General features: G+C 45.2%; 1 protein-coding gene across 2 annotated transcripts in view; it reads left to right on the top strand.

The window, feature by feature from the left end:
- The first annotated feature begins 703 nt into the window (after positions 1-703).
- LOC142801957 (GATOR2 complex protein WDR24-like) overlaps positions 704-10,728 on the top strand; it is a 65,594-nt gene continuing 55,569 nt past the window's right edge. Inside the window, exons 1-7 of one of the 2 annotated variants that reach the window (XM_075887567.1) lie at positions 704-963; positions 1,058-1,202; positions 1,290-1,406; positions 1,487-1,564; positions 1,649-1,793; positions 3,209-3,425; positions 4,680-4,881. In XM_075887567.1, the coding sequence (XP_075743682.1) occupies positions 1,097-1,202; positions 1,290-1,406; positions 1,487-1,564; positions 1,649-1,793; positions 3,209-3,425; positions 4,680-4,881 (865 nt within the window). In that variant the 5' untranslated portion in view covers positions 704-963; positions 1,058-1,096. The other variant, XM_075887568.1, reaches the window with a different exon arrangement.

Here is a 10,728-nt window from a genome sequence, read left to right as displayed (position 1 = left end):
TGAGAACACTGGAATCCCTAATTGGAAGGCATAATTCTAGATGTGCGCGCTCAGCACGTACTACGTACGCGCACTCCATGCTCTCTGGCGCGCTTGCCAACACAGCTCAGATCAACAGAAAAGGGCACGTATTTTCGTGTATCTGCTCAATTATTCAACATATACGGGAGCACACATTGAGAAGTACCTTGTCAACCATGACGCGGGTTTGGCAACGAAACCACGCATGTTGTACGTGACCGCTGGTAGAGTGTGCTAGATCTGTACCGCTGGCGTCGTCGCTTCTTTCCCGCGCCGCATATAGGATCAACGCTGACTACCTTGCTAGAAGCGAATGCTGGCTTCACGTTATTCCCACGAATGGAGCTTCGAGGGGAGATCAATGAACACAAAAACTGTCGCATGCTTTTGAGCACATTTGGAGTAACCGCTGCTCCGACATCTCAGCAGTCAATGTTGGCTGCTCGCTGCGCGTGACAACCAAGCGGGCTAAACTGGCAGGTGTTCTGTGGTTAAGCCTCACTGCAAGTTTTATTCACGTCAAGCTGCATGCAACCGTATTACAGAAGTTGTTTCTGCGTTTGTAGGATGCTCGAAAGAGACTGTTACTGCACTACGTTTTATAAAGGCACTCTAGTTTCTTCAAGAAAGCGAAACTTGTGAACGGCCGAGTCATTTCGAAACGATTGAATGGGCAACGAACGGCCACTGCGCATGCGTGTGTTTTCGTTGGACGTAATGGAGCCGTACACGGCGTTGCAGTTGCTTCATCGAGTGCATACTACGCTTGATTTAGACGCGTTGCTGTCATTATAATAGACCATCATGCGGAACAGAGCTCACAGCTGGGTTAAGGTTAGCTGTGAGCGGCGGAGTATCTTATGCATAGATACGGAAGCATGTAGATATCATTGTTTCCGATAAGGTTACTGCGACGCTGCACCGACCGATCGTTTTGCGCAAGTAAGCAGTTTTCGTCATTTATTTACACTGCAAATATAGTCGCTGTGGACAAGAACACTGTTCGTATTACCTACTATCGCGCTCCATCTCGCAGTCTTCTATTGACGAAAGAAATTAGTCCACCGGTTCTACAATGACGATAGGGGCAACCAGGACGATGCATTGCACCCTAGAAGGGCCCGCAAACGCCTTGGCAATTAACAGAGACGCTACTCAGGTCGCCGTCGCAGGACGGAATGGTATGTGGCTCTAAACTCCGCTTCAGATCTCTTTTTGTCTTGTTGTCTTTTCACTGATGCTGTACCGTTTGCCTGCATGCCTATCAGTGTTCAAGGTGTTCAGCTTGGAGAACGAGGAATTTCAAGAGAGGCTAAATCTGCGCGTTGGCAAGAATCTCAACCTAAACTTCAGTTGCAGCGATGTCGTGTGGAATATGGTTGACGGTAAGTGTCATGCGAGCGATTGCAAACATTGACGTTTCTTCTAATGAACACGTGCCAATTCTACTTAATTATTTTTCTAGACCATATCCTCGCTACCGCGGCCACGAACGGAGCAGTCGTCACTTGGAACTTAAACAAGAGTTCTCGATCTAAACAAGGTGAAATGTTCGGCGCGTTCTCAAAGGCTCGTATAGTGTGGGATGAGGACATTGAGTAATGAACTCTGGCATAAAACCTTGCAGACATGGTGTTCCAAGACCACAAGAGGACTGTCAACAAAGTCTGCTTCAATCCGTCTGAGTCGCATATTCTGTTGTCCGGCTCTCAGGATGGAACAATGAAGTGCTTCGATATACGTAAACGGGAGGCGGCAAGCACTTTCCACAGGTATGTTTCAAAATTTACATTGAGCTGCAAGTACATTAAGGTCAGCCCATGCTGACTCCTATAGCTAGGGAGAGCATATAAATATACAGACCTGCGCTGTTCAGCAGGCCAGGGAGTTCATAGAGAGGCAAGGTCTTCCATTCTCCATTTGAGTGGTCTGGCCAAGACTAGCAACTATCCAGATTTAGCGAAAACGTTGTTTCATTCATCAGGCTGGTGGTGATTGTGTAGTTGTTAGAGCCTTTAAAATGCATTACAAAGTTACTGTTGAATCTTGACCATTGATGTCATGCTCACCAGCTTTTTTTTTTACCACTGTGCCTGCTGAAGCCAGGGAGGTTTGACTTAACCAGGATCTGTGGCTTCATAGGAGAAAACCTTTGCAATTGGCTTCAAAATACTCTTCTTATGCTCAGTCGGCTAATCAAAGGCTCAAAATTCATTATGAATATCTGACACTTAAAATTGTTGTGAGGTCACTGTATTTGGCTATTTCTGTGCAGTACAGAAATTTCTCACGTCTAAAAATTTGGTGCAACATGCTATGACCAGCAGGAAATTTATTCGTGTAAAAATTAATTTCATTGCTCGACAAAGCTATTCACATGAATGTCTCACGTTCATAGCACCTGTGTGTGGCTGAGAGCAGTTTTCACGGTGGTGATTTGCTAGAAAGTTCTTGTGCTGACCGACAGCAACTACATGTTGCAATAGTCACTGCTCGCTACTGTGCAGACAGTGTTTTGCTTCGTGCATAACTAGCACAATAGGAAGTAATTAAGCACTTAACTCTTGTGAAGCAGCTCAGCAGAGGCTGCTTTTGTGATATTTGTGACGCAAAGTTTCGGAGGTTTTACATAGAACACGAATGAGGCTAAAGTTGGTTGTTTCAATCAATTTCATGGAGACTATAATTGTTGGTGAAAGAAGAGAGGTCAAGGACCTGCAGGAGATGGTTTTATTTAGTGTTTCATTGTCCATTTAGCATATAAATTGAGGCCCACCTTTGAACCTTCAAGCTGTGGGTATAAAAACAGTTGCAGAATAAAAAAATATGATGTTCTGGCCAGTAAGCACAAGTGCACTTCTTGCCAACTACGTGGCAGAACAAAGTTTTAACTCGCTTGCCCTGCTGGAAATTGGCAGAATGGGACTGCCAAACCTAAAAATAAGGTCACTGCTCTCTCTTTTTTTTTTTTTTTTTCATGTCGAGATAAAAGATTTGGTCATGTTAGTTGGAAAAACAGGCCTCAGGTCAAATGGCGAATGACTGTACAGCTTGGTGTTTTAGAAAATAAAAGCTTGTCGCACTGCCCTTGGTCTAAGGGCAGTTTATCTGTCATCGTCGCATGTGTGATTATGTGAACAATGGGGCATGCAGTCTCGTTGAATAACTTCTGCCTCGTGCTGCGCAGTTCATCGGAAAGTGTGAGGGACGTACAGTTCTGCCCGCACCACCACTTCACCTTCGCGGCTGTCCAAGAAAATGGCAACGTCCAGCTCTGGGACCTGAGGCGCTCGGACAAATGCGAACGTCAGTTCACGGCACACAGCGGGCCTGTGTTCACATGCGATTGGCACCCGGAGGAGAAACGTTTTCTCGCCACTGGCGGTAGGGACAAGGCAATCAAGGTAAGCGTCGGGTGTACAGAAATTTGGCTTTCAAAAAAGTTGTTGGTTAATCATAACAATATCTTTTATTTAATGTCCCAAAATCACAATATGATTACGAGACACGTTGTAGTGACGGGCTTTGGAAATTTCTACAATCTGGTGCTGTTCAATGTTCACTGACATCAGTCACACTGTGCATTGGCCTCTAGCATTCGCCTCTATTGAAATGCAACCGCCGTAGCCGGGGCTGAACCTGGAACCTTTAGATCGGCAGCAGAGCACCGTATCCTCTACACCAGCATGGTGTATGTGGTTCATTGAAGAGCGCTTTGGGGATACCTGTCCCATTCATCAGACACATTTGTTACATGCAAACTTGTGATCTTTGTTGAAATTTCTTGGTATGACTGACACGAGACCCTAGTAAATTGCCAAACTCGGTGCTCATTAAACGTTTATCTAGGTTGATCTTCTGTGTTTGACATATCACCAGACGTGTTCAAAATAGACAGAGTAAGGGTGTTTGTTTTACAGTGATGCAACAAAGGTGCCCTAGAAATTACTGATGCAATATTGTCCACTAGAAATATTGTCCCACTAGAAACAATGTCAACTTCGGAGGTATAAAAGTTGGTGCTAGTTGTCCAGCTACGGCACTGAACTGTGATGTTTCGTAAGCAGTTTTAGTTGTGCACTGTTGAGTAGAAAATGATTCCGTGGTACAGCACTCCACCATAAGGGAAAGTTGTAGCGTTGTCGTGTTTTGCATGCCCACAGGCAGAGACATGTGGTCGAAAACTTCTGTGGAAGTCTGCAAGGTGAAGTAAGTTTTATATAATAGGGAAACAGATGTCTACACGACTTTACTATGAAACTTGTATGTACAGTAGTCACAGATTCAAAATGACATCATATTCTTTTAGATTAAAGGCTGGTATGTGCAATTACTCACGATAGCAAAGCCAGATTGCGAGGAATCTGGTCTGTAAAGATAATGTTCGCTCCAGATGATGCGTTCGGATTGAAATTACTCTGATACGACCGGAATTGAAGACTGGAAATGTGTGTGTGTGTTGCTTAGCTTTAAATTGTCCTATTTCAATCCCTGAGTACTGTACTGTTGAAAACAAGCGTGAGGTCTTTCGTGTGGCTGCTGGATTTAAACTGAAGACCATTGTTTTTCAAGTGTAGTTGCTCTGCCATCTGATTCAGAGCTTTTGGTAGGATGGCAAGGCTTGCTCACGAACCAGTCTCACTGGAGGACTTTTCCAGATCTGGGACGTGAGCTACAAACCCGTGCTGCACCAGTGCATTCAGACGATCGCCTCAGTGGCACACATCAAGTGGCGCCCTCAGAAGAAGTACCACATTGCCAACAGCTCGCTGGTGGTGGACTGCACCATCAACATCTGGGACACGCGACGCCCCTACGTGCCTTTTGCTGCCTTCACTGAACACAAAGACGTGGCCACAGGTGCCGTGCCTACTACATTCATTGCTTTTCGTCGTTATATTTTTATTTATAGGCTTGCCTTCAATATATCAATGAGCCATTTGTGAGTGGCATGCTCTCTACTCTTCTACTACATTGCTGTAGTTTTTAGTTAGGCACATTAACTGTGGTTAACATGTTAACAGGTAGCGGTGTAGATAACACTTAAAGGGGTCACCATCGAATTTCGAGGCTATAACTAGCCTCTTGCGGGTTTTCTCTGTATGCGAGGACACTCCACACGAACAGTTGGACACAGCAAGTGTTTAGAATATACAGTAGAACCTTGATAATTCAAACTCTCGGTTACCGTAATTACTCGAATCTAACGCGCACCTTTGTTCCGGTTAAGCGAGTTCATAAATTGCATGCGCGTTAGAATCGAGTACGAAAAAAAAAAAATGAATACGTTCATTCTATTGCCATCGACATTCCAAAATGGCCGCCCCCTTCGTGCGTCGGCATGGCGCGTCGGCCATTTCTGCCTATGTGTTTCCCATGTGCGGCACTTCGTACGTGTGCTGAGGAGTTCGTCATCTTGGTGTGCATTAGCATCGACGGCATGGAAGGGTCGACTCCAAAAACTCGACGAGTGCACCACGATGCCGCTTTTAAAAGAAAAGTCATCGCGTGTGCCGAAACGAACGTAAATCGAGCTGCATCGCGGTCGTTCGGAGCTCCCGAAACGTGCGTGCGGGACTGGCGGAAACAAAAGCAGAAGATTGTTGACAACAAAGATTCACCCGAAGGTTTCAGCGGACCACAGGAGGGTCGGTTTCCGCAAATTGAAGAGCTGCTCGGCAGTATGTGATTGAGCAGTGAGTGGCACAGCGGCCCGTGACGACAGAACTGCTCCAAGTGCAGGCTATGCAGTTAGCCTTCGAAAAAGGGCTAATGCAGAGCCAGTTTAAAGCGAGCAGGTGCTGGCTAACTAACTTTATGAAGAGGAAAGGCTTTTCCCTTTGAAGGCGAACGGGCATATGCCAAAAGTTGCTGGAGGAGTACGAAGAAAAGCTTCTGTTTTCAGAGGTTCGTCCTAAACTTGCGGCACAACAACGGCTCCCTGCTTGGTTGGGCAAATCGGGAATGCCGATCAGACGCCTCTTTACTTCGACATGCCTGGCACCACAACCGTCGAGAAGAAGGGGGCGAAGCAAGTTCGTGTGCTGACATCGGGCCACGGTAAAACTAGAGTGACGGCAATGCTCCGTTGCACGTCTGATAGGCACAAACTTCCCCCGTACTTCATATTTAAACGGAAGACGCTCCCGAAAGGAGTCTTTTTCCCGAGTGGTGCGATCGTGTGGGCCAACGAGAAAAATGCGTGCGCGTTGCAATCGATGTCTTACTTTTTTTTTTTTGTCGTGGAAACCGGGTGCACGTTACAATCGAGGGCGCAGTAGAATCGAGTAAATACGGTAATTCAAACAATATTCAATTTTTTGGTTGGCTCTCTACACTTTCAATGTATTCAAAAGCCTCTTAATTCAAACTCGTTATTTGGTTAATTCATACATTTTGCAGTTCCATACCGGAAAATATCTGCTGCTTTCCCACTATCATTTAAAACTTTGCATGTTTATATAATCTTAACAGCCTAAAAATGCCAAATAAGTTCCTTAGGCGTTTGAGGAAAAAGGCTTTGGTAGTAAAAAAATGTTTAAATGAAGCACATGTACGGTAATCCTGCACATGTACGGTAATCCTGTACAGGTGGCCAATCCTTCTCTGGTGAGATCTCACCAGAGAAGGATTGGCCACCCTGGTGCAGTATCTGGCCACCCCCTCCCGTAGGCATTCGTCAATTAACTCACGGCCCTCAGTCCCCACCAGCTGCGGAGAAACTGACCACGGCGGCGGTCAGATCTGCAAAGCAGCAGAGGGTGCTAGGAATCTCTGGATACGGACAGGCCACCATTGGAACTTGAGCTTAGCAACGTTTAACGTTAGAACGTTATCTAGTGAGGGAAGTCTAGCTGTATTATTCGAGGAGCTAGAAGGCATTAAATGGGATATAATAGGGCTGAGTGAGGTTAGGAGGACAGATGAGGCCTATACTGTGCTACAGAATGGGCACGTCATCTGCTATCGGGGCTTGGCAGACAGAAGAGAACTGGGAGTAGGGTTCCTAATTCACAGAAACATAGCTGGCAACATAGAGGACTACTATAGCATTAATGAAAGGGTGGTAGGCATTGTAATTAAACTGAATAAAAGATACAAAATGAAGGTAGTACACGCTTACGCGCCTACATCCAGCCATGATGACGCTTCAGTTGAAAGCTTCTATGAAGACGTGGAATCGGCAATGAGTAAGGTGAAAACACAGTATACTATAGTAATGGGCGACTTTAATGCAAAGGTAGGGAAGAAGCAGGCTGGAGACCAGGCAGTAGGAGAGTATGGCATCGGCACTAGAAACGCCAGAGGAGAGCTACTAGTAGAATTCGCAGAACGCAATAATCTGCGTATTTTAAATACCTTCTACCGAAAACGAGAAAACCGCAAGTAGACATGGAGGAGCCCTAACGGCGTAAATAAGAACGAAATAGACTTTATAATGACTGCACACCCAGGAGTCGTGCAGGATGTGGAAGTGGTTGGCAAGGTAAGATGCAGTGACCATAAAATGGTACGGGCTCGAATCCACCTAGACTTGAAGAAGGAACGACAGAAACTGATACGCAAGAAGCCAATCAATGAGCTAGCACTGAGAGGGAAAGTACAGGAATTCAGAGTGTCACTGCAGAACAGGTACTCGGCTCTTAGCGAGGAAACCAACCTTAGCGTAGATACAATGAATGATAATCTGACGAGTATCATCACGGAGTGTGCAGTGGAAGTTGGAGGCAGGGTAGCTAGACAGGACACCGGCAAGCTTTCCCAGGAAACGAAGAACCTAATTAAGAAGCGTCAAATCATGAAAGTGTCAAGTACAACAGACAAAATAGAACTGGCAGAGCTTTCGAAGTTGAGAGAATTGAGCACGCTTTGAAAAACGGAGGAAGCGTCAAAGCAGTGAAGAGGAAACTTGGGATAGGCAAAAGGCGGATGTATGCACTAAGGGACAAAGAAGGCAAAATAACTACCAATATGGATAGGATAGTTAAAATAGCGGAGGAGTTTTACAGAGATCTGTACAGTAGCCGAGACAACCACGACCTTAATACTATAAGAACTAGCAGTAACCCAGACAACACCCCACCGGTAATGATAGAAGAAGTCAGAAAAGCTTTGGAGAGCATGCACAGAGGCAAAGCTGCTGGTGAGGATCGGGTAACATCAGATCTGCTGAAAGATGGAGGACAGATTGTGTTAGAAAAACTAGCCACTCTATTTACGAGGTGTCTCCTGACGGGAAAAGTACCAGAGTCTTGGAAGAACGCTAACATCATCTTAATACATAAGAAAGGAGATGACAAGGACTTGAAGAATTACAGGCCGATCAGCTTGCTCTCTGTAGTATACAAGCTATTTACAAAGGTAATTGCTAGCAGAGTAAAGAAAACATTAGAATTCAATCAACCAAAGGAACAAGCAGGATTTAGAACAGGCTACTCAATAATTGACCACATTCATACTATCAATCAGGTAATAGAGAAATGCTCAGAGTATAACCAACCACTATACATAGCCTTCATAGATTACGAGAAGGCATTTGATTCAGTAGAAATATCAGCCGTCATGCAGACACTGCGGAATCAGGGCGTAGATGAAATATATATAAACATTCTGGAAGAAATCTACAGGGGATCAACTGCTACCATAGTGCTTCATAAAGAAAGCAACAGAATACCAATAAAGAAGGGTGTAAGGCAGGGGGACACAATCTCCCCAATGCTATTCACTGCGTGCTTACAGGACGTTTTCAGAAGCCTAGAATGGGAACAGTTAGGGATAAGAGTTAATGGAGAGTACCTCAGTAACCTGCGCTTCGCCGATGACATTGCATTGCTGAGTAACTCAGGGGACGAATTGCAACTCATGATTACGGAGTTAGACAAGGAGAGCAGAAAGGTGGGTCTTAAAATTAATCTGCAGAAAACGAAAGTAATGTACAACAACCTCGGAAAGGAGCAGCGCTTTGCGATAGGTAATAGTGCACTTGAAGTTGTAAAAGACTATGTCTACTTAGGGCAGGTAATAACCGCAGAGCCTAACCACGAGATTGAAGTAACTAGAAGAATAAGAATGGGGTGGAGCACATTCGGCAGGCATTCTCAAATTATGACAAGTAGATTGCCACTGTCCCTCAAGAGGAAGGTATATAACAGCTGTATCTTGCCGGTACTTAGCTACGGAGCAGAAACCTGGAGACTCACAAAGAGGGTTCAACTTAAATTGAGGACGACGCAGCGAGCAATGGAAAGAAAAATGGTAGGTGTAACCTTAAGAGAGAAGAAGAGAGCAGAGTGGATTAGGGGACAAACGGGAGTTAAGGATATCATAGCTGCAGTAAAGAAGAGGAAATGGACATGGGCCGGGCATGTAGCACGTGGACAGGATAACCGCTGGTCATTAAGGGTCACCAACTGGATTCCCAGAGAAGGGAAGCGGGGTAGGGGGAAACAAAAGGTTAGGTGGGCAGACGAGATTAAGAAGGTTGCGGGTACAAATTGGCAACAGCAAGCACAGGACCGGGTTAACTGGCGGAACATGGGAGAGGCCTTTGTCCTGCAGTGGACGTAGACAGGCTGATGATGATGATGACATGTACGGTAAAGCGTTATGCTTCTCAACTTGTATAAAGAGGTTTGTGCTGAGGGCATATGTTGCAAATAAGCAATTGGCAATTCATGATTGTTTTTAAATGTCTGATCAGCAGTAAATGGCCAATAAACTTGTGGACCTTACACCTCCGCTTTTTGTTCATTGGGTGCAGTTAGGGTTTAGAAATGCCTAAAAAATTTTTGAATGTGATAAAATCATTGCCTAATCATAATGTGTGGCGTCACTTAGCCCATATTCATATATCTGAGAACTTCTGATAATTCAAACTTCTTTGAAATTCAAAGAAAAATCAGAGTCGACTGTATTTTAATTCGCTTCTAAGGTGTACCTAAATGCTCATTCTCCCGATCGAAGGCCCCTTGCCAGCGCGTCCAACAATGACGTAGCTCTATAGGAAGTACAGTGAAAGTAGTAGTGACGTCACATAAGATCTGTAGCGAGGTGAGTGGCCTCCAGACCTCCACCATGTACATACCGACAAAGCCTCTTGGGTGCCGCAGCAAGCGGGGCATTTGCTTTGCCAGTATGTACATGGCGGAGGTCTGGAGGCCTTTAACCTCGCTGCAGTGAGCGGTGCGTTTGCTTTGCAGCTGCTCATGTGGCACGTGTGTGCGAGAGCAGACGATACTCAGCACGACGTGTGTCACAGCTTCGTGTGGTCACGTGACCAAGCCACCTCTGCTGCTACGTCACTCCCCCTGCACCCAGAAACTGAAATCGAAAATTGTCCACATAAATGAGATGATATGTAGGCTTGTGTGAATATTCGAATGCTTCGAATAGCATTCGAATATTTGAACAAATATTCGAACGGATAGTAGGATATTCGATTTCGCTTCGATTCAAATTTATATTATTGAAGATTTCGAAGTATTCGCAAGGAATGAAGGAATGCATATTGACCCGAATATATTGTCTGTAAAGGTGGTTTCACTGCAGTCTATGGGCGCTAAACCATGAAAGCACATGTTCAGGAGAAACCCGCTTTGCCGTTAAGCCCCTCTTATAATTTAAAGGGGCCCTGCAACACTTTTTCAGCATTGTCAGAAAACGCTGCCGATCGGTAGTTGAGACTACCGAGGACACACAAGCTAAACA

This window comes from Rhipicephalus microplus, chromosome 1, assembly GCF_043290135.1.
Source record: "Rhipicephalus microplus isolate Deutch F79 chromosome 1, USDA_Rmic, whole genome shotgun sequence".
Taxonomy (NCBI): Eukaryota; Metazoa; Arthropoda; class Arachnida; order Ixodida; family Ixodidae; genus Rhipicephalus; species Rhipicephalus microplus.
The sequence above is the reverse complement of the archived record's forward strand: the minus strand, read 5'-3'. Positions and strand labels throughout refer to the sequence as shown.